The sequence below is a fragment of the Netta rufina genome (genome assembly GCF_964035555.1).
Source record: "Netta rufina genome assembly, chromosome: 22".
Classification (NCBI taxonomy): Eukaryota; Metazoa; Chordata; class Aves; order Anseriformes; family Anatidae; genus Netta; species Netta rufina.
In genome coordinates, this window is record NC_140146.1 from 6,849,983 (window position 1) to 6,876,620 (window position 26,638).

Below are 26,638 nucleotides of genomic sequence, written 5' to 3' on the forward strand. Positions count from 1 at the left end.
GTACAGTGGGATTTTAAGAACTGGAGGACTAGTCAGGAGCCTGCTCTATATCTTCGGAAGGTGATCTAAAAGAAAGAGACATATTGCTGGGGTGACAGAAACTGAATTATCTTCCCATACCCAGAAGGGAGAAGGATTTACATGCAGACTTCCCTGCACAGACAAGAGCGAGTTTTTCTAAACAAGGTGCTAAGGACACCAGAGCTATTGACTAACAGCACAGATTTTTGCAGACCCTGAAAGTTTTCTTTATGACAGCAATAACCAAAGAGTAATTCCATACATTATCTCCTGCTTTTCCTTCCTGCCCCAAATGTATCCCAAGCTCTCTGCATCCCACCCTGCATAAGCATCTGTGCTGCCAGCCCTACATCCGATCCCTCTCCAAAAATATTTCGATGAGTACTCCAATTCTTGAAGTTGTCCCCGTCTGCTGAACTGAACAGGGATGAAGATACAATTACTGCGTGGTGACAAGGTATTAACTACTTTGTAACTATTAATATGGTTATACCAAACCTGATTACAGGAGGGGGAGAAAAAATATCTCACTTTTCTTATGTCAAAAGTGAAATTATTTCTGTAAACAATGGGGCAGAACATTCATCAGGTCATAGCAGACCATGGTGAAGACTGGCAGGGCAAAAGCGATGCCCTGCACCGCCAGCAGGGCTCATGCAGCTGTGAGAGCAAGCATGAAAGGTCCATCATACTGGGGCATATTTCCACAAAAGGGTGGAATTGGGGTACCACGTGTCACAATGTGCAATCTTCCCATTTATTTTATTAGCATTGCAGCTTTCTGGTCATGGATGCCACAGAACAGACTGTGACAGCCCGCAAAGCCCATCCATCTGCAGTGCAAAGCACGCTAGGAATTACCTCCCTTACTGAGGTCTCTAAACGTATTGAAAGTAACAGCTAATTTATTCTATTTGCTGGTGAAATTTCAGTTCCAAGTAAATTGGAGCCTCCTTTGTAACACCTGAATAGCTGAGTTTCCAGAAATCAATTTGATAAACAATCACTATTCAACACCTGGGAGGTCCAAAACCACGGAGGACTGCAGTTAGCTGTGAAAGCAGGAGAGCACAGCCCTCTAGGGCTGCACTGCATACCTCCTGCTGCTGGGCACAGAGATGCCATTGGCTGTGTTAGAGGAGAGATTAGCACGTTCCAGATAACACTTGGCACAAATTGGCTCAAACCTTCCAGGAACAGTAGGAGCAGGCCTTGAAGTGCTGAAGGTGCTCTTCTACCTCTTGCCCCAAGTCACTGGGGCATTCAGGATTTGTTTGTGCTCGAGGGACTTTTAAAGGAAGCTGAGGACTTCTAGGAAGAAAAGGTCACTGCTGAACAAAGACCTCTGATCAGAGCCTGGGATGGGGATTTAGAACAATCAGCAGCGTTCCCTTAATTGCCTGCCTGAACATTTTTTCCCTTACCACCAGCTGAAGTAACAATTGCGTACAGGGTGTTACTGCAATAAAACAAGTGCTTGGCTAATATGATGGGAACAAGAGAGAAAACTAAGCCAGAATAATTTTCTATTCATGTCAGCTTTCGACGTGGCATGTACAAGAGAGTTACAAACACTGTGTGCAGTAACCACGACTATCTGGACCTTCACAGAGCACCCAGCTTCCAAAAAGTCATCTCTTCCCCATCCCCTGTCCCAACTCGCATCTCTGCAGGCTGCTGCGAAGGACGCGTTACCACGCCAGAGCCATCACAGCACCTCACACTGCTCTAAGTCAGCGCCATGCATCACCCGAGATGACTTCATAGCAAGCCCAGCTTCCAAACGCCTCGCCACAGGTGAAATTTCCTGACGTAGAGCAGAGCATCAGCTTCCAAACCAGCTCACAAACCAGCCTCGCTGCCCGCGTCAGTGCCAGCTCCCGGGACCGCAGCTCCACGCAGGAGGAGCAGTGCTCTCAGCCCACCTCCACAAGCCACACGATAAGAGCCGAAAGGCAGTCTTGCAGTGCCAGTGCTCAGTGCCAACACTCAAACAACCCGACTGCCTTTAAACAGCTTTCGTAACTTGTTTTTTTAAGCCTCCTCTGGTATGCAATACCTACTTAAAGGCAGGAAAATAAGATGTCTTTTCTACTGGGCACACAGAGGTTTTTCTCCTTGTTTGCACTCCAGAACTGGGAACGCATCCATCTTCAAGTAAAAAGGACTGTTTGTTTTGCCAGCTCACCTTGCAAATGCTTTTTTCTGTGTGTGCTACCACCTAAAAGATTTTTCACTTCGAAAATTTGACAGCGTCGAAGAGAACAGAGCTTCTGTTCCTTCTGCCTCCCAAAACACGCAGCCGTGCCAAAGCCCCTTTGTAAGGTGGAGGAAACCTGTATTTTGCCTCAAGGAACAACAAGTGTTGTTTTTTTTATCCTGGCTGCCCTATTGCCCAAACCTCTCAGCCTGCAGATAATCAGACAGAGAAAGAAAGGACTGGGCTAACAGGCAATTCTGCTGGTTACTGAAAAATTTCCATGTTTCCAGGCTGCCAGAACTGCCCCAAACCACCACCAGATAACAGGAGCAGCAGCTTCTGACCAAGTGGTTGCATTCAAACCACAAAACCCATGAGCACAGACAGAAAGAAAAAGTCATGTAAAAGAAAACAAACAGAAGCGAAAACAAGAGAACTTGTCCGGGTCTGGAGTCTCAAGAAAAACGTGACTTTGATCAAGGGACAAAATGCTTTTAAGTGCCAGGAGCAGGATAATGCAGCAAAAGGAAAAATGTATTTGTGTGTAAGTGCCTGAGTTCAATCTGCTTCTTTCAATCTGGCTGATGGATCTTTCTCTGCTTATTGCTCTTGGTCATTTAATATATATAAGCACTTTATTGGCAAGCAACTTGAACGTATAAATAATAGCTAATGATGACTGCCTACGGTTTAATTAACTTCTGGTTGAACTTCTCAAGGTATTGCTATGAACACTAGATTACCGTCCTGTCACCTAGAGAATTATTGTTTTTAGCATTAACTCTGGCATCTCTATTTTGAACTGCTGTGACACAACATGTAAGTACATTTGTTGTAGTTGTTTGCAAACTTGGAATCGGAAAATAAAGCAACTTCTGCATCGCTGGGCCGGATTTCAGATTAAAGAAAAATTCTCAATATGCACGTATCCAAAAAGCTCATTTATATTACAACAGTCATTAAACAACTCTAGATCACAGGAAAGCCTTATTAGCATAAAGTCTGCACATTACCACAAGGTTTCAAGTTTCCACCACAGCTTCTCAGCCGAGCTGCCATTTTCTGTCTGCGTGATGTTGCAAATAAATTCTCCTTTTGGCATGGCTCAGCTGTCAGGCACCTCTGCTCAGTAATGAACCCATGAATTACATCTTGCAGCTCTGACATCCGTGGTCTCGCTCATCAAAATATTGTTCTTCAACTGTAATTTATAACTTAATTTAAATGTCCCTTTTACTGTGACCTTTTTCGATCAGAACGGCATTGCATCTGGCAGCTTCTCCTTCGGCGAGGTATCCTTTCGCAATTACAGTCATTACGATCCCCACTGAAAAGCCCGGCCGAGTGAGGCTGCATTCATGCTACAATATTAAATAATTGCAGTTCATTAAGAACACTGCTAGATTCCAGAGCCCTTTTCTCCAAGGAAAAATTGCAACCGCACTGTAATAGAGCATTGCTCAACTGCTTTGAAACCTACCCAGAAAAGCCAATAAAAGCAGAAGGGATTTTCAGCCAGGCTGTGCTGTCGTGGGGACGTGGACGTGTCCAGCGTCCGTAGGACAGCGCTGGGAACCCTCCAGGCCAAGTGCTGGCTCTTCCCCTGAACCATCGCCAGTCACAAACACATCGTGTCACTCGTCAGGGCGCAGAGATACGGAGCCTGCCCTGCCCAACACGAGGTAAATACCACCGGTACCGTGAGAGCATTTTAAGCCTCGAGTAACACAGCGGAGTCAGAAGACATTTTTCACTGCTGTCAAGCGGGATGCTGCAGTGAATTGGAAAAGAGGCTGGAATTTGCCTGGTACCGCACAGAAAAGGTTTACATAACGCCCCCATTTAAGCTCTATTTATTGTAATCTACGCAGGCCTCAGAACACTGATTATTAGCAAGGGATTTGCTCCTCTCACTGAAGCCGACAACGGTGGAGACAGACAGCGGCTCTGTAAAACTGCAGCCTGCTTAACAAGGTAGAAAATAGAGAGGAGAGAGAAGAAGACAAGGAAAATGAAAAGAGAAGAGAGAATTACTGCCACGTGGCTCGAGTAGCTAGTTCTTGTGGCGTAATTACGCTAATCCAGATAGCTAATTTAATATGAAATGTAATTCAGCCGGCCGCTTTCGGGAGCGCAGCCGAGCGGCTTCAGTTTGAAGCAAGCACTGCTGGCAGCCCTGGCCAGTCGCTAGCAGGGGGATTTGTCTCTGCTGCTGTGCAACTGCCCAGCAAACACTGCACTGGGTGAAAGAGCAAAGCCTATTTCCAAACGTGTAGCCTTCTTTAAAGTGCTCATTCCCCGAAATGACAACGTCTGATTTTTATCAGCCATGCTCAATGCCCAACAAGAGGCTGGCCCCCAAATGCTCCTCCATCCACCCTTTTTTTTTTTTTTTTTTTTTTTTTTTTTTTTTAAATTGTAACTCCTCCCCACCTGCTGCACACACACTGAATGATCTGGATCAGAGGAAAAAAAAAAAACACTGCCCTTTTGGACAAGGAAACTATTTTGCTGGGCTCCCTCTGGTGCCCAAGGACAACAAAACCTTGAAGCAATCAAGAACCCAAGCTATCCAACAAAAAGCCTCTGCCTGACAGCCTTGTTTTGCCAACGAGCTGGCTGGTGAGCTGTGATTTATAACTAGTTGTCTAACAGCTTGGCCTGCAACAAAATTTGAAACTAACAGAAAAAGTTCAGGAGGTGACAGAAATCAATACAGCTGCTTCAGAAGAAAATTATTGCTAGCTCTGGTTTTTAAATATCTGATTTGTGGCATCTGTCAGCTTGGAAAATACAGAAATCAGCCCTCGCTACTTTGGAAAAAAGTAAAAAAAAAAAAATTAAAATGCAGCAACTTCCATCTTTTACCCCTAGTTCTCATCTATTTTAAGCTTCTATATAGCTCTAATTGCTACAGAGTGATCTAGATGCTAATGATGCAGATTAAAGAGCCAGATGCTTGTGTTGCATCCCCTTGTCACACAGGGTACTGCCGGGCCACCACGAACAGCTCAAGGCACGGATGCAAAATGCAGAACAGCAGAGGGAGCTCCCTGGGGCAGCTCCTTCGTGGGTCAGCACAACAGCATTGCTAGCACTGAGCAAAGGCAAGACCCTGCAAGTTACCTGCAGAAGTAGCACCATTAAATGCAAGAGCATTTTAAAGAAATACTTTCAAGAAGTTGACCATTTTATATATTCCAGAATGATTTCTGGAAGTACCCACGACAGTCATTTTCACAGCCCTTTCAGTAGTTTCTTTTGAAAGATCTCCTGACTCATCTTACAAATAAAACACAGAAGTAGTGTTTTTTTTTCTTTCCCCAAGAGCAAGGATAAGGATGAGTGAAAATTCAAAGTGGCAAAACTGTCTCATGGACTCGAAGTGGCTTCATTCTCCGACACGCCCAGGCAGACAGCGATGGCCCCTGAAGTGCTGCGCTACCTCATTTGAACCATGAGAGTAGCTGTTAATGAAGACTCATCCAAAAGGAAAACTAGTAATAATAAGAAATGCTAACATATATTTAAATAATTTTTAATGCTTTCAACCCTGTCTGTAGTTAATGAACAAGAAAATCTTGTCCAAGGGCAAGTTAAAACAGGGAGTAATTTGTCTGGGTGACATGTTACTTAGAACTGAATTTCCTTAAACTGATATTACGCTGTCACATTTGTCACTCATAATGACGTGCTCCCGTGTAACAGTGTTACGAGAAGTCAGAACAACGCTATTAGTAAGGAGAGATTTGTACAGTATTAGCATATGACTTTTTCCTCTTCCTTCCGTGCAGCAGTACGCTAGCTTAAGCGGTATTATCTTCTGTTGTAGCATCAAACGCTTCCTTTGATGGTTCAGATCTGCAGGATCTTCCAATTCCTGTAACACCTCATCGCATTAAGACATTTAAAAGTCATTCCTTCCAGCCTCTGGATACCCAGATCCTAGGTATGACATCCTAATAGCCTCAGAAGTTTTTGCCTACTCGTCTAGGGAAGATGAAGCCATGATTTAGGGAAGATGAAGTCATGGTTTCAGTGCAGTTCTGGCATTACCCTTGTGGTGAGATGAGGACAGGGGAAGAAATCCCTAGCGACTCCTTCCTACTCACAGCTCTGCCTCAGGGAGCTTCTGCAAAACTTCCCATCGAGCTCCCTGGGACACCAGCCACTCTCACACATTCTTCTAATGATGTTCTTTAACCTGTTCTTTAATGCCTCACATGATGTGAGAGTCGAGAGCAAAACCCAACATCATTTCTGCTTCTGAGGCCCTTTTATAGGAATATTTTAACTTCTATGACTTTTTTTTTCTTATGGCAATACAAAATCACACGGGAAAACCTTACCCTGAGTTGCCTGACACGGCAAGCCACAGGACAATAACCTGCTTAAGTGTTTTGACACCATTTGCTTGCTGAAGAGTGAACAAGAAGGACGTTCTCCGTAACCAAACACAGGGTCGTGCCTCCAAAGAGTTCTCAGTCCCACAACGAAGGAATATCCGAGTGCTGAGTTTCCTAAGAGGAGTGCTGCATAACGTGATGACAGATTTGGAACCTCTACAGCTATACAGGAGAACAAGGGCACACATGTAGGAATATAAATGCAGTTTCACCTGCTTGTCTGAACACGCACCAATTTGACCCTGCCACGTTTCAGTGCAGGATTTATTGTCATCTGAAAACCAGAACTCTTCCCCCCGCTGCTCCACGTATGTATTACAGATGGGCCAGGCTACACACCAACGCACGTGTTACAAAGAAATTCATCCACATGTAAAACTTACTGGCACCACAACTGGCCATTTTTAAAAATAATTCCACGGGATTTTTTTCTTCTTTCTATGGAAGAGAAGAAAGCAGCGTGTCGGATGCCTTCCCACACTGAACATGTCATTAGAGTGGGCAACGAGCTTGCAAGTAAAGAATGGTGAGCAAAATAAGACAGTTAATTAAGCTGGCCTGACTTGGAAAGGGAATGATTTCTAAGGATTTCCAAATTTCAATTAGATTGGAACAGGCAAAAAAAAAATATTAGCTAATTAAGTCCTGACCCTCCTGCACGATTTTCAAACTTAGGATCTCCGCAGATACCCTGTACATACAGTCTTTTTGGAGGCTTTTTAGTGGTTTTGTGATTGTTAAGAAGCGATGCCTATCCACACTCAAAGCCCAGAAGGGCTAAAGAAGGCAAAGTGCATTGCTACAGAGGATTAATTACAAATACAGGCTAACCACACTGGCTCTCTGAAGGCAGTAACGTTGTCCACAGTGACCCAAAACAAGGCTTGGGACTAACTCAAATTTACATTTCTACTTCCTTTTACACTTCAGAAGGGTTCTGACTTGAAGCGATGTGATTCTGCAGCTCACAAGGTAAGAGGAACTGAGAAGCTATAAAAGCAAGCGTTTCCATCACCTACCATTTCACCTGTTAAATGACTTCACGCACTCTAGTTCACTTCTGAAAGCGGTAAACCAAAAGCCTACTAAATATCATAGAATATCCGAGTTGGAAGGGACCCAGAAATATGCATATTTTCACTTTACGTGACCAATACTTTAAGGTCTAGTGCATCAAAAAAAGACCTTCGGTTGGTGGGTATTTAAACCACAAATACACAGTTAATTTAATAAAGTCAGCCAAATTCAGCTACCTGTTTGTTGGCTGGTAGCTAAGACAAGAGCTGCTCCCTTTTAAAAAAAATATGGTGAAAGACTTTCAGGAACTGCTATGTCCTTGCCCATACCTCTCAGTATGACAGCCAACATCCATTGGGATGATAACGGACTCCAAATGAAAACCTGACTTCCTTCCCAAGGGCTACAACTCCAAACGTGGCACAAAATCTCAAGAGCCCAACCAAGGAGCAGGAGTTGAGGTGTACCTGGAGCACTAAGTGAATGATCACCTCAAGGAGCTGATATATATGTTGCATTGGGCCTTCCATGATCTCCATTTCTATCTGCCGTAATTAACAATAAATCATTTGGGGGCTGCAGCATCTGTTATTACATAAATAAAACACTACCAAAGGAGCTTGTCAAGACTGATTTATATGAAGTGCTGCTCTGAAGTTTATTGGATTTCCATAATAAGAAATCATACCGTATCAATGCTTTTCCATTAATTTTCTGGGTTACACACCATAATTTCTAAACAAAAACACAACTCAGGGCAGTGTAATGTTCTCAGAAGTTATTTATCGGATAAACCTGGTATCTGTTTTAAATACACAGTGAACAGAAAGATTAAGAAGAGCACTTTTTGTCATGACAACAAATCACCCACCTAAACCGTTAAATTAGTCAAAAAGGGTAGGTTCAGAAATAAGTAACTTTCTTAAAACCCGCTGTCTGACAGAACTGTTGTTCGAAAGAAAACATTTCTCTAGAAAAATTCTAAGGAAGCGAGGCAAATATTTTCACTGCTTTCTAGAAGTTGAGATCCCCAACTGGAGCGCACAGAGTAGAGTTCTGCAACATGAATAAAACGACCATTACGGACATCTAAGGGCTTTTGAGTTCAGGTCAAACCTTCCAGATGGTGCTTCCAAGAACATCCAACACTCCACATTCAGGAGCTCTGCTCAGTAGGAACTACTCGGTATCAATACAGGGAGAGAAAGTAGCCTAGAGGGGAACAGAGAGGACGTGAACTACCAGATTTCCAAGAGAAACTTGGAAGAAGAAGGCAAGGTTAACACGAGCTGACTGTAAGAACACCAGGGGCTAAGTCTTGCTGTTACACATTAAGATGTGATACGTGGCGGGAGCCATGATAACAACAGTTAAAAGTATTTTGACACAAAACAATCCAGCTTCTTCAACGTATTGTTGGCATTAAGAGTTTGCATAGTGCTTTTATTTCACAAATGTGAAAACCTCCCCCATTCAGAAAATGAATCAGCACCAATTTTCTAAAATAGATGTATGCCAGAAATACAAAAAGAATCAGAAGAACAGAAAAAAATGTATGAGGATGAAGCAAAGTCTTGGATGCAAGAAGCCTACAAGTGCAACTACAGGCTCCATAAACTCCCAAGGGATTAAAGGGGCTAATTAAAGTCGATAGCGAAGCAGTGAAGTTAAATGAATTTTCTGCAGTAGTCTTTTATTATAGATGACAAGAGGAAAGAAATTCCAATTCCAAAAGCTCTTTGATGATTATTGGCCTTAGCAGAGATTTGAGTCTCTAAGAAGGATGTCAGGGAACAACTTAGAATACTCCAGAGCGGTAAGACACCAGAACCAGATGGCATTCATCCCAAGGGAAAGGAAGGAAATAACATGTAAAACAGATGAGAAACCGAAGCGGATGTGCAATACAGACTTAGCTGCAATTCTTCAACAGCATAAAAATCTTTAACACGCTGGTTTGCCTTAAGTAAAGGGAGCAAAGGAGTAAGATTTATGTATTCATCTCGGTTCTGAAGTGCGCTGCGAAGCTAACTGAGAAATAACACTTGACTTTGCAGATCTGGAAGTGAGAACAAGCATTTAATTTGGGTACAAAATTTCATCTTGGATTTCAGCTGGTTAAACATGCAAGTGTATTGACTATATCTCAATCATTTTGCAGAATGAAAGTGCTATTGCCATTTACTGTATAAATACTACAAGGGCATATTTTAGGTCTTAATCCTGTCCTGCTCCTGTGCTGCAGGAAACCAGACAAAAACTGATGCAAGCCCTTGAAAGGCATGTAATCAGACAGAAATGGATATAAAAACAAAAGGTAAGTGCTTTTGGTAAGCTAATCTCACATCAGGAATGATTTTCCCATTAAGAATACCAGAATTTTAACTTTAGTGTGGATATCAAGTTATATATACCTAATCATGGACTTAACCCGTTACAAACTGGCCTATAGCTTGTAGAGACCATCTTTTAATGTTCTGAAGCATTTAAAAGTTTCATGCAATTAGATGATTTACTGAGAGCAAAGAATCAGTAACGGATATTTAATAGATGTGATTAATTTGATAAGGTCAGTTCCTCTCACTTTAATAAAACCAAAGACCAGTATGCCTACAGTACTACCTCTAAACAGATAACCCGCTCCTTGTTGCAATGATCTTCACTTGGCTCCTGAACTCAACTGTTCAAGCCCCTGAGATATGTTTTGTGCATAAAAAAGGTGGCATAAAAAGAGGCAGAACAAGAACTGTCCGTACAGTCAGCAGATCTGTCCACGTGTTTTTTCAGAGTAACAGATGACCATTTACACTTAATTCCTTTTATTATATTTGAGGAAGGAAACAACGAAGATGCAAAGGTCAGCTTACAGTCACTACCACAACTCTCCAGAAGCTGCCCACAGGGCTCTGGGGAATACAAAGCCAAGAGATTTCGCTCTGCTACTGAGGAACACGGGATGACAGACAGGTTGTTTCAACTTGAACCTTAAAACACCATTCCATGTATCATGATCTACGGGTGTCAGTGACCCCCACCTTCCCCAAAACAGTTACTGTGGCTGTGCTGCAACCATGTGAACATCTGAACATACACTCACATCTATATAACCACTCAGTAACAGTTTATTTACACACACTATATTTATGCAAGGGAACTGCACATACACACAGCTAAATACTAATAATGAAGGCTGAATTACATGTGGGAAAAACTTCAGACAGTCATTACCACGTACAGAGCACTATATATAGAAGGAAAACTCAGTGCCCTGAGATGAAATAACGATTGTTTTCCTACACACAGCAGCTAGCTGGACTGAATGAAAGCACCTTTGGCCAGGGCAGGTGTCAGCTGAGCGAGCAACCCTTCCAGCTGGTGGGCTTGACCTAAGCAGCTTGCTACACTGAATGTTCACACGTGCTCAAATCTTAAAGGCATCACCCCAAAGATTATCATTAAATTTTTAGTGAACTTAGAGTGAACAGTGCAGGTTTAGGTCTTTGAAACCTAGGTGGTGTTTGAAACAAAGCTGTTATAGACTAGGCTACTGACTTACTAGTGGTGTCATCCCAAAATCAGTTTTACCTCCTAAATATTTTATGCATTTCTTGCTTAAAGAAGTCAAGAGCTAAATGCAAAGAGTTCATCCGTACAGCAGCTCCTTATACTTACTGTATTGAGTGCATTAAGCGTAGTGTCATCACGGGAGGCTGCAACACAACCGTCTTCTGTGGATCCTCCATCACACATGCCTGCAAAAGCTGCCATGCTCCTTTAGAGTTTGAGGGGAAAAAAGTTTAAATTCTTCAGCTTCTGGTTGATGCAATATCACGCAATCATCATCATCATGCAATACAGAAATAGTACATTTACATTTTAAATCACAAATTTCAGGGCCTTGCAAAACTGCATAAATAAGTAAAGTGAGGCACCGCATGAATGCTACCATTTTTTACAGACCCAAGTCATCTCAACATATGAAATAATTCCAATGCAAAGCGGATTGCCTTAATTAAAAATCTGCACTGCGGTAGTACCATAGCGTGATTGGGACTATGGGAGATGTAACCTACAGGCACAAGGGCACAGTCTTGCCAGAGACAACAAACTTGTTATTGCAAATGTAGTTTAATTACGTTATTTGTATTTGTTATTTGCTGGCTTAAACTGCAGATTCCCAACATCTCTGAATTCTTGCAAGCTACAAGTAATTCATTTACTCACATTCTGAATTACGAGGCCCACTAGTGTAAAAGTCTGATATTTCTTTATCTAATTAATCTTGCAGGCATACTAAAACTCTGTATATAACTGAAAAGTGATTCTGCTCGCCCAGCATCATCAAACCAGCGCATCCGTGTATCGGACTGAACACTTCCATTTACCCAGCTGACTGCCACGTTAAACCAAAAAAAAAAAAATACTAGGAAGGAGTGACCATAGCCAACTGTTGCACAAGGCAGCCCACATGTCCGCTAGGGCACTCTAAAGACACGGGGAGTGTCCTGGCTGTAATTACCTTGCTGCTCGAAGGTACATGAGTAAGTCACAGTCGTTGACCCCCGGCATCCACACAAGCTCTTCATGCTGGGTCACCGTGTCACCATCTGGGGAAGGAAATGGCTGCAGATCAGGAAGCTTAGCCTAAAAAAAACCAAAACAAAACAAAACAAAAAAGAGTTCATACAGTCATTGCAGTTGTCAATGTTAGGAGGATGCACAACCGTTATTAGTACCAAAGTCTGTAAGCTCTCTGGAATAATCCCAACTCATAGATGGAAGATGTTTGTGGAACAAAGAGTGAAGAGATTAGATCCACGTTTTGGAAGTTTATGGGGAAACTGAGTCATGAAGATCTATCCACTTTATCCAGTAGTCCTTCTAAAAGGGCAGTTCATTGTCTGCCAGTCACACGGGATTAAAACCACTTCCCAGTCCAGCAGCAGTGAAGCCCTTCTATATTTATACCACGTGCAATCCTGCCTGCAGAAATGCCAGTGTGGATTTAAGCCATTTTGAACCACATATATAGTCCTCACCTATACTAAAATCAAATACTGCTCGACAACCTACTGTGAGAAACAGATTTCATTTGTCAAAAAGATGCTGTTACAACTCCTCCTTGCCAGGCTAAAACATACTGCTATAACCATACAAGACAACAAGAATATGGCTAGCATGTGTTTTATTTTGATACCTCAGTTAAAAAAAAAATTAGACATTTGACATTAAGTTTTAACAAAATCCTCTTTAAATTATTAAGAATCCAAAGAGAAAAAGAAATTACCTGAAAGTGAGATAGCTCAGTGGAATGAACCCTGCCTCTAAGGAAGCATTGCACTGTATCCAGAGACCCAATTAGCATCTTTAGTCATCTACTGCAATGGGATGAGATAGCTGAGAGCCTCTTCGGAAACAGCTTTTAAGCCCTATAATTACCTCCTATACTTACAACACTAAACATATTTGAGAGGCAACGTTTATACATAACCAGTAATTACAAGTCACAGGTTCAGATGTCTTTCATGTTCTGCTCTTTAATCTGTACTTTATTTTACTTCTTCCCTGGGAAAGTGGCTGTGTCATTGAGCTTCTCTTCGGGAAAAGGATGAGCAGGCATCACACCACGAGGACATCGATTTCTGTGCGAGCTCTGCATGCTACCAACCTCCTTCTAGCAACCAAGGGGCTTTCACAAACTGATACTCATCCTTGTGCGCCCTAGGAACAAGCTCAGTATTACCTGAGTTCCTCCTAAGAGCAACTTCCTCTTCAAAAACCTCTCGTTAGCTGCTAGCCAGAAGTTTCCAGAGAATAGCATTCAGTAGAGACCCACTAACCCTCTTCCCTACGTGAACTTCAATAATTGCAATTCTCCAAAGCATTTAGCTCCACTTGCATCTTTACTTGCTGTTACAAGCAGTCGTTTAACATCTGCATCAAAACAAACAGCAGTCCTGTACCCTCTGCAACGCATGATTTCTGCTGCCTTCCTTTTTCTTAAATTATCAGACCTCAGGGTTATTATGGGGATGTTTCTGGCTTCTCCTGCATATAACTCATTCTCAGGAAGGCAGAAGCGTGCCCATACCCAGAGCTAACAGAGCTCTGTGCGTAGCAGAGGCTGTTCACACACCTCCCATCGAATGAATGAGACTGCAAGACAACACAGCAAAAATCTTCAATGCGACTTCCTACTTTCCTTCCTAGCCAAAACCTGCAATCCACCATCAGTATCTCATAAGATTAAACCTTACACTAATTAACAGGATGAGAATACATCCTGTCGGAGGTGACACTAGCCAGAAACACAGATGCTCAGCATATAATGAAAGAACTGTGCAACTTCAAAATGCTGAACTAGTGAGCCAGCAAAAATTAGCAGTGTTCGGTAACTGTGGACCTTCCTTCATGCTATTTTTCTCCATCCAGACTTGCACCTGGCAATTATATCTTCCAGCACAGCTGATTACTACCTGCCAAAACATTACATGACAATTTGAAATGAAGGTTGTTTTGGAAGTATCATTTATAGTACTCTTATTATGACTAATAGAAAGAATAATACAGGTTTAATTGACAAGAACTTTTTTCCTCTAAATACAAAGCATCCTCGAGGATTAAATTACACAAACGTTGACTTTCACTAGTTGTTTAACAAGACTGAAAATGGAGTCTGGATGAATATTTATCATGTGGATGCAAAAAATCCAGTGGTGGGATGGTACAAAGGCAGCCCCAGAGGCAGAGGAGACTGTTCCCAGTGACAGCCCTGGCCTTACAAGCCAGCTATCCACCAAAATCCCACCAGAACAGTTGTTAATGCTGTAAGAGCAGATTATTTCCCATGCTCATGAAGGACAGAGAGAATACCTTCTATTTCGCAGTGCCTGAACACATTCAGTATGATTTCTCAAATTTTAACAGCCCAAATGAATTAAGGCACCAGTTTTAAGAACCTGCAATTCTTTTTACTTCTCAGAGACAAACAAACAATACTACTGGGGTTTTCCATCTTGAAAATTAAAGCTTGTCCTCTCTTTACAGCATCAGAAAGTTGTTGTTTAATTCCATTAAAAACTTCCTGGGAAGTACAAATAAAATACTATACTGCAACTTCTACAGGGTATGGATGTAAGAGCTGTATTTCAATAATCCTCCAGAATTACCATGCTTCCTATTTTAAAAGAATTTAAGCTGTTTTGTGTCAAAATTATGCAGGACAAAAGGGCAAGGACCTGCTAACATCTTGCCTGACAGTAGGAGACAACGTCATGGTGCTGTTAGAACATGGTAGGGCACGAAGAGGGCATTTAGAAAGAGGTCTACCCCTAGCAGCTGTCAAAATTGCTCTAATTACAAACACTGCTTTCATTTTAAGACAACTGATGAATGACTAAACACACAACGGCCCCACTGACTCTAATGCTCAAGTGCCACCGTTGCCCAAAGTCTGTTTAACATGTAAAAATATGAAGAGAGCATGTACGGGCTGCAAATGAAAGCGTGGGTCAAGGAGGAAATGCAGAGCCACAGAGATGACACCAGAAAGAGCACAGTCACAAATGGAAGAGGGAAATCAAATTCAAAGCGAATTCTAAATTGGTGGCAGCTGTAACAACAGGCACAATTAAACACACCATGTCCTGGGTTAAGAGATGAACATGTGCATAAAAATATAGGTGTACCTCAACAGATTTGCTGTTCAGGAAAATCTTTTGTTAGTTTTAAGTTCCCCTACCTTTCAAGTTTGTAATCTTTTTCTTGGAAACCTGATGCTTCTAAGAGAAGTCCATTTTGTTCAAACACATTGATTCATGAAAGGGACCTCAAATGCCATCGGTAACAAACTACCAACTTGACAATTTTACCACAGAAATGAAAATTAAAACATCTACTTTGACTACAACTGGAAAACAATACCAAAACAAGTTTTGTTTGTTTGTTTTATACAGTCAATTAACATACTGTTTGGTGAAAATCAGCTGAGAATGCATTCATTTTTAACTCTAGAATGTGCCCAACAACAGCTGGTTTTTTTCCTTCTTAACTTCCAGTAGTTACTCAGATTCCTTCAATCTGAGTCTAGAATCGATCCAACTGCACTTTCACTAGTAAAAATCATTCAAATATCAACATTTAACAGATTAATCTCATTAACTAAGCTAAGGAGTTCTAGGGAACTCATGATTATTCTCAGAAATTCACAGTATTTGAGCGCATACAATTTTAAATGTGTCCTCTGAACAGATCAAGTGCCAAGAACCACGTCCTCTAGCTATTAAAATACAAACAGAATCCCTTACCTGATGACTGGGTCCAACTCTGATTTCACCTTGGGTACTGTTTAGCCTCCTAATACAAAAAGAAAAACCAGTAATGAGAACGAAGTATGATTAATGAAACTCAAGATTATGGTCTGCATTTTTTTGTCATTGCATTTACAATGACAATGGAAGAGAAGCGAAAATTATTTAAAAAAATATACTCAGGATATTACAGGCCACACTGCAAATGATAAAAACCAATGGGACAAGTCTGGAAGGTTTTAGTCACACTGTTGGAACCAAGGGTAATTCCCTAGTGTGATCTGAAGTCACAAGCAGCAGACAGCACCAGGCAGCTGATGAAGGGGTGCACATCGCCCTCCGTTTGAATCTTAGATGCCACGCAATATAGAAAAAATGCTGGCTTCTAATCGAGATCCTTTAAAAGCCCTTTTACAGTTCTCTACAGCTCTGAACTGCTCGGTGCTTGAGTCAGCCAGCTCTAAAGCCTGCTCTGCAGAGCATCGCCTTCCAGCAAGCATCCCTCTGACTTTTACGAGGGCGATGATCCATTAATTGCTTCTTTCAACACCAGATCTAAAGTAACACAATCAACACGCAAAGCGCTAAGCTACAGAAAAATACAAGGGAAATAACACGTTCCTTATGGACACCGTGATGGGCATTTTCATTTGGAAAAAGAAAATATTTTAAAGAAAAGACATTTGTGTTATTAACGTTTGAACAGAGAGCCTTGTGTTACCAGAACCTGCAGCAACAATACCATTTCTTCCAGGCTATCTGACAGGGCAGAAGTTATTTTTCCTATGAGATTTTTGACTAAGGATAAATAAAACTCTTTATCACTAAGGCCTGCCCTTTGACCCTTTTTCTGTATTAAAATAGATTACCATATCAGCAGCAAGGCACACCAGCAAAATGATTTACTGGAATACTCCTTGCCCAGTGGCTATTTTAAGCCATGGCACTCGTTTGCTGCCATCTCTTTCCTCGCCCTGCTCTTGGCAAGAGCCACCTCACCAGTCCACAACAGCATCTGTGCCTCAGCACCGGTACTCGGGGTACTGAACACAGCTACCATCAGAAAACCTCCATCGCTCTCCAAGATGCCTGTAAAATAAGTATTAAGGACCAGAAAGAAATTCAGGGTCAAGACCAACATTGCTCTTTGCCTCCAGGTTGTGTGTACTTAAACAGACATCTTCCATTTAAGGGTTTTAACCCTTTTTTCCTTCTGGCAAGGAGGAGGGTACGCACAAACCTAAGAACTATCCTTAATCTGGCACAGCAAACTTGAGTTCATCTTGAAATTTACTTTTTTTTTTTTTAGGACTAATGACATCATTTGACAAGTAAGCTGCTGCTCTGTAGGATTTCTTATTCGCCCTGCTACGCTCACAGTGATCACAAGCCACCAAGAGAACCACCTTTCTTTACACCATAGAAATTCAAACCACCACCAGGAACTGCCAGCCCTCTGCCAAGCAAAGCATTAAGTGTCATCACAAGATAAAACCAGAGGATTTTCTGACACGACCATTTGCATACCCTTATGAACATTTTCATCTCAACCCATTAAACTACGTTGCAGACGTGTATGGAACTCAACTTGAGTGTGCTGACCATTGGGAAATTTTATTCATAGGTGGGGAAACTGCAGCAGCAGATCTGAAGGGACCTTAGCCAAGGCAAGGTGACAGTGGGGCCTGTCAGACAGGACTCCAAACAGGTTCTGGGATAGCCAGGCTCATGTCCCGATGCCTACACAACGCCACCTCCCTGGGAAGCTGATCGACGCTGCAGCTGCACGTGCCAAACTCTCCCAAAAGGGAGAACGTGTCAAAGCCCTTTCCTCCCATGGATGCTTCTGCAAGGCGAGCTGACACCGTCCTCTGGCTTTCAGGTTATGCAGAGAAATGACTCAAGCAGAAAGCCCATTTTGTACCTACAACCGAGCTATAAATGAAACCTTGTGATGCACTTTTTTTTTTTTTTTTTTTTTACAGCTACGGGGTGTCGGGATTTGTCCCTGTAAGGAACAAAGGGGAAGCCGCCAGGAAAATGCTGATGCTCTTCCTCGATTCCCAGAATCCATTTTACAGCCGTGCACCTCCCTACTAGTCAGTGCAAGCCAAACCTGAGACATGTCCATGCAGCTACAATGCCTCGCACGAGCCAAAGGCTGCACAAATCGGTTGGGTGTTTTACCAGAAAGGTAAAGCCGCTTTCTGGGTAGGTAGGAAAAAAAACATCTAAATATCCCCCGACTCCCATTTCCTTCATTTGCATCACACTGAATATGAATAATGAAGGATCTGAGAATCAAGACTGCACATGCTGTAGCATCCTGTTAGTAGCTGTGAAGATAAAAGCAAAACCTTGGCTGGGACCCGTGCTCGTAGCAGCACTTGTGCGGAGTTCGCTGGGAAAACTCGTGGCTGTCCGACCGCGATTCTTCACGTGCAAGTAACGTGCCAGGAGAGAAACTGTTGTGTGTGCCTTTTTATCACTTGTTTCACATTGCCTGATTATATTTCTACCCCAAAGGCGTCCCCCAAGGTACGGGCTGAGCTGCTGTGTGGGGAGCTTGCTTGGCCCACGCACGGAGCCGATGGCTCGGCGAGGGCGCGCGACCTGCAGAGCGCTTTGCAGGCAGCTCCCACCTCCCCAGGAATGGGTTTGCAAATGGACAGAAAATTCTCCCTGTGGAAACTAAAACGCGCTGTAGACTTGGAAGCTAAATTATCTTGCTGGCGCGCAATTACGAGAATAATGGAGAGGCGCCCCGTGTTTATTCGGCGGGGAAGAAAAAAGAGGACCCAACGCCGAGTATGAAATCTGACACAAAAGGAACGGATGTAACAAAGCAGTATCCATGGCAACAACAACTTAATATTTCAGTCCTCTTCAGCTGCAGTGGATTAAATATAATGACAAGATGTTCCCTTTGAAAAGTAACCCGCTGCCATGGCAACGTTGTGCTCTGCAAAGTAAACAGGGGCTGCTCGGAGAGGAGATGGAAGCCTGCGACTGCATATCAAGGAGGCAAGGAGCCTCCGGAGCAGAGCAGCGGGGTGAAGCTGGGGGATGCTGAGCTCAGGAACGCTTGGGCCTGATCCGAAGCCTCGGGGGAGGCTGGCGGTTCGAGGCCAAAAGCAGCACTGCCAAGAGATGGTGGTTCAGGGGTGAGGAAGGGAAAGGAAGAGGAGGCAGCACAGGGCGGTGCAGGGCTTTCATTTACTGGCTGGGAAAAGGAGGAGGACAGGGGAGGCTGCCAACACCAGCTCCCGTGTGGCTTCCAGGAGAGAAACAAGCTGAGCCCCGTTAGTCACCTGCCTTCCTACCTGTGCTGGGCACTGCTTGCACCAGAGCTGGCTCAGCCCCTGCTCCTGACAGGCAAGGGAGAGGGACTGAGCTACCACAAAACACTTGAGGTCAGCTTTGAGACGACTCAGGATCAGGATCTGCAGCACCAAATGCTCTCAGGCTGCTGGTTTCCAGGTTGGAAATACCCAGCAAAACTCTGCCGAGTTTCGAGGTGGTTTAAACGTGTTTGCAGACCTGTGTGCAGTGCCTCTCTGCACCGTCCTACCTTTGTGCTGGCCCTGCCGTGGCTCCAGGGCAGCCCTTGAAGCTAGCAGGCTCGGGGACAGCTCCCAAAATTTGTCTCCGAAATTGAGAGACTGCTGCTTTCATGCTTCCCCTTTTTTTTTTTTTTAAGCCACCAAAGTTCAGCAAGACTCGAGCTATGCAGTAATCGCGTGGTTTTGATGCTGAGCAACAGCCACACCAAAGCAGCTGCAGTCCTCCTCAGGACCTCCCCAGCTGCTTTCACCCACCCATGGTCCATGGCTCAGCTGCACTTTGCTGCAGCCACCACGCACTCACTGCTCCCCGCCACGCACTGTGCTGCCACCGCCTCTCCGAAACACCCACCAGCAGCCAGCCACAGCTCAGACAAGGTGAAAACAGCTTGATACTACTGTTGTTTAAAACAATTAAGTACAAATCAGCCCAAACCGCACATGTAGGACAGCTTCCTGCGCTACCTCTTCAACCACTCTTGGCATAGTCGTTCCCGATTCTATATACAAGGTGATCTGTAAGCCAGAGGGATGCTTCAGATGAAAGCTGTTTATAAACAAGTGGAAATACTCAGCCACAAATGACCTCCCAAAAAGTTTTTCCCATCCTCTTTGCAGCAGGAAAAACAGCTTAGAAGTAGGATACGCAGATTTTTTTGTTGGCTTGTGTGTTTTTTTTTGTTTTGTTTTTTTAAGGAATACAAATATTTAGCACTAAATACTGAATCTTAGGCAATTTTGGTTTAGTTATTAAGCTAAGCAAAAAGAAATTACCAAAATTCAGAGCCAGATGAGATGACATCAATTTCAGACAGATTAATTATGGATTGCAATCACACACTTTACACTGATGTAACCAAAAAGTAATTGGCAAGATAACCCATTATATAAACTCAGGTGTGACACCTGAGAATTGCAAGAAGCAATTCCTGGATATTTGTGATTTCTGTAGAGTAAGTAAAAACTTGAAGTCACTATGAAAGTTTTAAGAAAAAGACTTTTTTGTTTGTTTTTGTTTGTTTTAAAGAAATCCTTTTAAGCAAATGCTCCTATATGCCGGATTAAAAAAACAGTCTTCAGAAGCAGTTTTAAAAACATCTGGCAAGGATCATTCTGCTCCATCTCTAGGGGGACAAAACTAGAGAGAAGGAAGTTACTGCAGGCCAACTTCGGCTGGTTATAAAAGAGCTTCGTGGGGCCTGAAGGCTGCCTGGCATCCCACCGAGGAGCTCACTCGGCTGGACGTTGTTTCATTTTATTCTGTGCATCCCCACGACAAAACTGAGCTCGCCTTGCCACGCTCCTCCCTTGCACAGCAGCACGCAGGCTCTGCCTTTAAAGACACAGAGCTCACCAACATTGGCGTCTCTGCAGCGCTGAACCACTCTAGCATTTCAGCACAGCGACGCAAAGCAGAAATTAGAGCTGCGTTGTGTTTGTGGGCAGCATCTCCCAGCCCTCTTCCTGCTTCCCCGGGCACCTGCGCATGGCCCCTGAGCAGCACAGATCCTCGCTCTGACCCAGGCGGGCTCCTCCGCCAGCTACGTGCTCATGCCACGCAGTGAAAACACACATGGAACAACCAAGTTCACGACATTCAAACGTTAACCAAAGAACCACAAACCTGCAAGTTGGGCACCCGAGAATAACACGGTTGGCTTTTTCTTTCCTCCTTCTAAACAAACAGCAGCTCTTGCTTAAAGATTAGGCACATGATTTCGCCCTCGGTACGCAGGTACACAATATCTCAACCTGCAGATTAAACAGCTCGCTAACTTGTTCCAACAATTGCTTCCTACCATCAGAAATCTCACCTGAATTTACACAACTTCATGTGCCCAGCATGCACCTGTGTCTTAACGTAGTTTTTTTTTTTAATCAAGATTAAAAATTTCTTTTCTAGACATCTTAGTGCTCAGAAAATATTCTTGTTAGCACTCAGCCTCTAGTAAGCCTGTTTCATTTATACCCTAGTGTACAGTAATGGGTTATAATAAAAAAATGCAGAAGCAATTTTGTGTTCCGAGTGAAAAAAAATTAAACCTGTATTTCAGCCAAATAAACTCATGTGGGAACATCTCTCGAGATTGCTCAATCTAAAGCAGGAATGAACCGACGTGTCCCAACATTTCCATCCCCAGCACAAGCTCCAACCTGCCAGCTGAGCGCGGAGGCAGACCTGAAGGAAGCGCAGGACTGGGCTGTCTGCATCCACGCTGCTGTTTGAGGAAGGAAGTACTTGCAGAAGTTTGAGTCAGACAGGGAAAGCTTTTTCAAGATAATGTTATTTTTGCAACGGGTTTCAGTTCGAGAAGTGAGACTACCCGCTCCTCACAACCCTTCTCTACTGAAAAGGCGCGATGGAAGTGGCTGGGGCAGAGCCACCGTGACAAGGGGCTGGTGCAAGGACACCAGCATCCTCTCCATCGAGGGGTCACCTGCGTGGGTAACATTGTGCTTTGAGCACAGAGCCAAAAGAATGAGTGAGTAGAAACCCCTGCATGATCTGAGGTTCTCTTTTAGCTGGTCTGCATGAGATTTCTAAAATTGCATTTCTAAAATTTTGGTTTGTTTTCACAATTTCTAAAATCTCACACAGAGTTCTGAGTCACCAGAACGTTACTGGCTTACAAGCAACACTTACGCTGAGAAGTAAATATGTAAATGAGTTCCACATGAAATCATGTTGCTTGAAGTGTTTACCTTGTACAGTTTCTAAAATGGCAGGGCAATACCTTCGCACTTCCCACAACAAATAACTGCCACTGGATCGCACTACACACTGCATCAGCATCACTCCTTCAGCACAGGCAGTGTATATGCAGGACAGCAGGACCAGGCAGCAATCTGCCAGCTTTATTTCTTTCCATGATGCTTCATTGAGACCAGGTCTACTGCTTGGTCTCTTGGCTTGCTGGGCAACACCAAGGTCCAGCTTCTTTGCAGGGCAGACACACGAGGGAACAACAGCACAGGTTAAAGCTGCTGAGCATGAAGAATGCAAAGCACAAAGCAAGCTTGAAGATAGCTCTAATCCTGCCATGCTGACCTGGAAATACAAAGCTCTAATTAAAACAAATCACAGCCTAGAGAACTGGAAGGAAGGGGGGGAGAGGTCATCTTACTGATCTACAGCCTTGAAAGAAACAAAAATGAAGCCAGAAAAAAAAAGAATTCAGGCTAAGTACTCGGCCAGCATTTCTTCACCCAAAGGACAGAATATAAGCACTTCCCCTCATAAATCCACATCTTTGAGCAGGGTGGGGTGAAAGAGCTGCAGCTCCAAGCAGCTCCTAGCACCAGGCTCCCAGCTGGAGAAAATCCTCTGGGCACCCACAGCCTGGAAACTCACCGTGAGCAGGAGCTGCAGGGCAATCCCACACGCTGAGCAAGGCCAGGGGGCCCTGCAGCACACTGAGTACCTTGCCAGCACCACTGGTAGCTTAGGCAGAAGCAAGTTGCCTACTGTTTTTTGGTGGTGGTGGTTTTTGAGAACTGAGATCTCAGATACAAAGGTCTGCAGCAAGTAGAGTACAAGGAAAAAACACCCCTGTACATGTGCTGGGGGCAGGGACCTCCCAATTCCACACTGGCCCAGCACTGACAGCAGGGGCATCATTCAGCAGGGGGCTGCGGGGGCTGACACAGCCAACGCCGCATCCACAAGCTCTCACGTGCAAGTGATTAAGCAAAAGGACACCACATTTGGCCTATCGTCCCAGCAGGATTTGCTTTGCCAAACACAACACTTGGGTTTGACAATCGCGTTTCGTTTCGTAACAACCCGGAGGTGTTTCTAGTTTTGCCCACCCGTGCCATTGTAACGTAACCTCATACTCGTCAAAAATAAGCACGACCAAGTTCTCATTTCAAGTTACAAGGGGCATTTTTTCTTCACACCCTTTTTTAATGTGTGCACAAACGATCACTGAGGACCAGCACCAAGCAAACTGCTCTGCACCCTCCCCATGCACTCACTCCTGCTTGTAAGTGACCGAGTAAGATGGCAAAGCCACGAGTTCTCATAGCCCTGTGCTCCTGCACAGCAGCAGCATGTTCCCATACACGCTCCAGCAGCTCCTTTATTAGGAATAAGAATGCTTCCCAGCCTCGGCCTACGGAGACAGCACTGAACGACCAAGTGATTCAGCCAGACAAGTTCAGGGGCACTGGGCACGACTTCGCTTCAACCACTGCCAAAACTCAGCAGCGACCCACGCTGAGCAAGCGTCCTGGATTTTTAGGCTCTCTAGATACGAATGGCAAAGGGAACGTTACTTCAGGTACAAACACAGCACTGACGTGGGCGCAATTAAGCAGCCTGGTTCCTCACCCGCCCCTCAGGCTCTGAGGAGGGCAGGAGGGGAGGCCCGGTGGCACGCACCGTGCAGGTGAAGCAGCGACAGGTTCTGGAGATGTCACCGTGCTCAGCAGGGAGCAGCCTGACAGCTCCGTACTCGCTGTGCTCCCACACCAGCAGAAGCAGCCCCCTGCCCCAACACACCCCGTGGGGCAGGGCAGAGCATCCCACCGCAGAGCAGCAACAAGTCACTGCCGGCTGTAGCGAGCCCACAAGGACCTCGGGCCAGCTGCAGCCGTGTTATCGTTACACTAAACAGTCCTCATCCTGCTCAGCAGCAGGATAAAAGCCCTGAGCATTTTGCTGGCTGGGTAAGGCGGCTGTGGGCTGCAGCTTCCCTGCGAGAAGCCTCTCCAGGCAGAGATGCATGAGTCCTATTTGCATGTGACTGACAAGCAAGGAGAACTACGCTGGCTACCTGGATTTTTAATCCTTCAGGAAACACCCGACTGCTCGCTGCCCCTCGGCCGTGCCCAGAACCACACACCCACAGCTGGCTGGGCTCTGAGCCTCCCAAAATGTTCCCTGCACCGGCTGCTGCGGGCCCAAGCGCTCCCCGGCAGCTGCTTCGGGAACGCTGCATCCTGCAGGCTGCTTCTGCAGCTCCCTCCAGCCCTGCCACAAGGTTGGCATGCAGACAGCACGACCGAAATCAAAACTGCACCACGAAGGGAGGGGGGGGAGAAAAAAAATAAAACAGCCAGCCCGAAGAGCTTCAGCGTTTTTGCTCCATGCAGCCCTGAGCCAGCGGATCCCCCGCTCAGCGCCCTCATGCACCGCACGACCCAGCTGCGCAGCGAAGCCGGTGGGATTACGGGGTCCTGGGGAACATGCACGAGCAATGACATGATTTCAGAAACATTGCAGAAGTCACAAACAACAGCAAAAAAAAAAAAAAAATAATCATCGTTTGCTTAGGGGAGGCCAGAGCGATGCAGCCTACCTGCAGGGGCTGAATGGATCATCCATGACTATGACAGGCTCTGGTGGGCTTAGCTGTATTCCCGAACCCCCTAGTCAAGAGCTCAAACTCTGCCTTTTCCACTCTACCAACTCAAAATGGAGGCACATGCAGGCTGCGAGACCTCAGCGAGCTTTCACTGAGCTTGTGCTATGACCTAAGCCCGCACGCAGAACGCAGAAACTTCGCCCTCGGACTGCCAGGACTGAGCATGTGCTGTGACCCTCCCTCGGCCGCACGCCGCCTCCCCACGCAAGCAGGCTGCAGCCCGCTGGTTCCGTAAACACGGCGCGGGGCCGGGCGCCGCTGCGGCTCCTGCAAGCCAAGCTGGCGTGCAGGGAAGTGGGGCCTTCGCCAGGGGCTCTGGGACGGCCAACGCGGCCGCGCCACCGCCGCCGCTCCGAGCCCTCCTCCCAGCCGCAGACGCACTGTGAAAAAAAAAAAAAAAAAAAAAAAAAAAGCTTTTGCTTTTTAACCCTGAGTTTGCAATCGGCTTCTCGAGAAGTAACGCGGATCAGGAGGATCAGAGGGTTTTGCAGATGCGGAGCAACAGGGAGCTCGGGGTTTGGTGTCTGGTTGGTTTGCGGGGAAGGGGAGCAGCACCCAGGGGCTCTGCTCGCCTCCAGCCGGCCGGAGCGGGTGACGGCAGGGGAGGCCAAAGCCGCCTCGCTTGTCACATCCCGCACTTTGGACCTGGCTCTTTATGAGTGCCAAATCCTGCCAAATTTGTAGCTGGGTGTTTTTGAGCAACACCTCTGTGCCTTGCAGCATGAAGCGCTTCCCTTGGGATCTCTGCTGCTGTTTCGGAGCAGACGCCCGAATTCCCTGCGGGGCTACAAAGGGGCCAAAAGTTTCTTAAATTTTGAATTTTAAGAAACTAACACAGACTAAGCAAAACAGACTGGGCCACGGGACAATCCCAAATTCTCTCATCTGGTAGTCATCTGGTGAGATACCCTTCAGGTCATCCCAGTGCCACTCTCAAGGTTTCCCATTGCCCACTGCACGGCCCCAGCCCCTCCTGGGAGCCTTCACCAACCATCAGGCTCCTTCCTGGGCCCTGCAAATATAATTTAAACATCGGTATCGTGTTTCAGCTACCAAGGCTCTGCTGAAACTGTCTGATGCTACCAAAGCTCATTCATCAGCCAAAGGAGCTGTTCCCTGATACAGGAAAGAGGGACCTGGTTCACTTTTTTTTTTTTTTCTGCCAAAAATATATATATATATAATTTCCTGTAGCTTTTAATATTAAGCATGACTATTTCCAACTTTTGGAAACACAGTTAGGTTTCATAAACTGCTTTAAAAACCCCACAGCATTCTATCAACACACGTGTTATAAAAATATTACTGGACTCAAGATGCAAGAGAGGAGGGCAACCAATTCTCAAGACTGATCAAGTTTTACCCAACTACCACCTAGAAAAAAAACCACAATTACTCCTAAGGTTTTGCACAGCCTTTACCAGCTGACCACATCAGTAAGAACACCGTAAGTACAACAGTATCCAGCCTTCATTTCAACTACAGCTGAGATGCACTTGGGGATTCATTTCTTCTTCTGGATTGCCTGGATTTCTTAAGACATACAGAAGGCGTCTGCTGCCTGCACACAGCACCCCCCATTTTATCTATCTTCCTGGTGGTGTTTAAAGTTGCTAACCCCTTTCATTTTTTCTAATTGGACTTATGATATGCTGCAGGAATTGTCTGTCTTCAACCACAACCCAAACTGCCATAATGGCCTACCAAGTGTAAGCATAATGGGAACTCATTTAAGGCTCTGCTTTGAGACTTA

General features: G+C 44.8%; 1 protein-coding gene across 5 annotated transcripts in view; it reads right to left on the reverse strand.

Moving 5' to 3' along the window:
• Nucleotides 1-26,638, reverse strand: part of RERE (arginine-glutamic acid dipeptide repeats) — a 222,880-nt gene that overhangs the window by 72,534 nt on the left and 123,708 nt on the right. For 4 of the 5 annotated variants that reach the window (XM_084300172.1, XM_084300171.1, XM_084300169.1 and 1 more), the window contains exons 7-9: nucleotides 15,951-15,999; nucleotides 12,164-12,288; nucleotides 11,317-11,416 (exon numbers count right to left, since the gene is read on the reverse strand). In XM_084300172.1, coding sequence (XP_084156298.1) covers nucleotides 11,317-11,416; nucleotides 12,164-12,288; nucleotides 15,951-15,999 — 274 coding nt within the window. Of the gene's footprint in view, nucleotides 1-11,316; nucleotides 11,417-12,163; nucleotides 12,289-15,950; nucleotides 16,000-24,819; nucleotides 24,852-26,638 lie in introns of those variants that run through there. The other variant, XM_084300173.1, reaches the window with a different exon arrangement.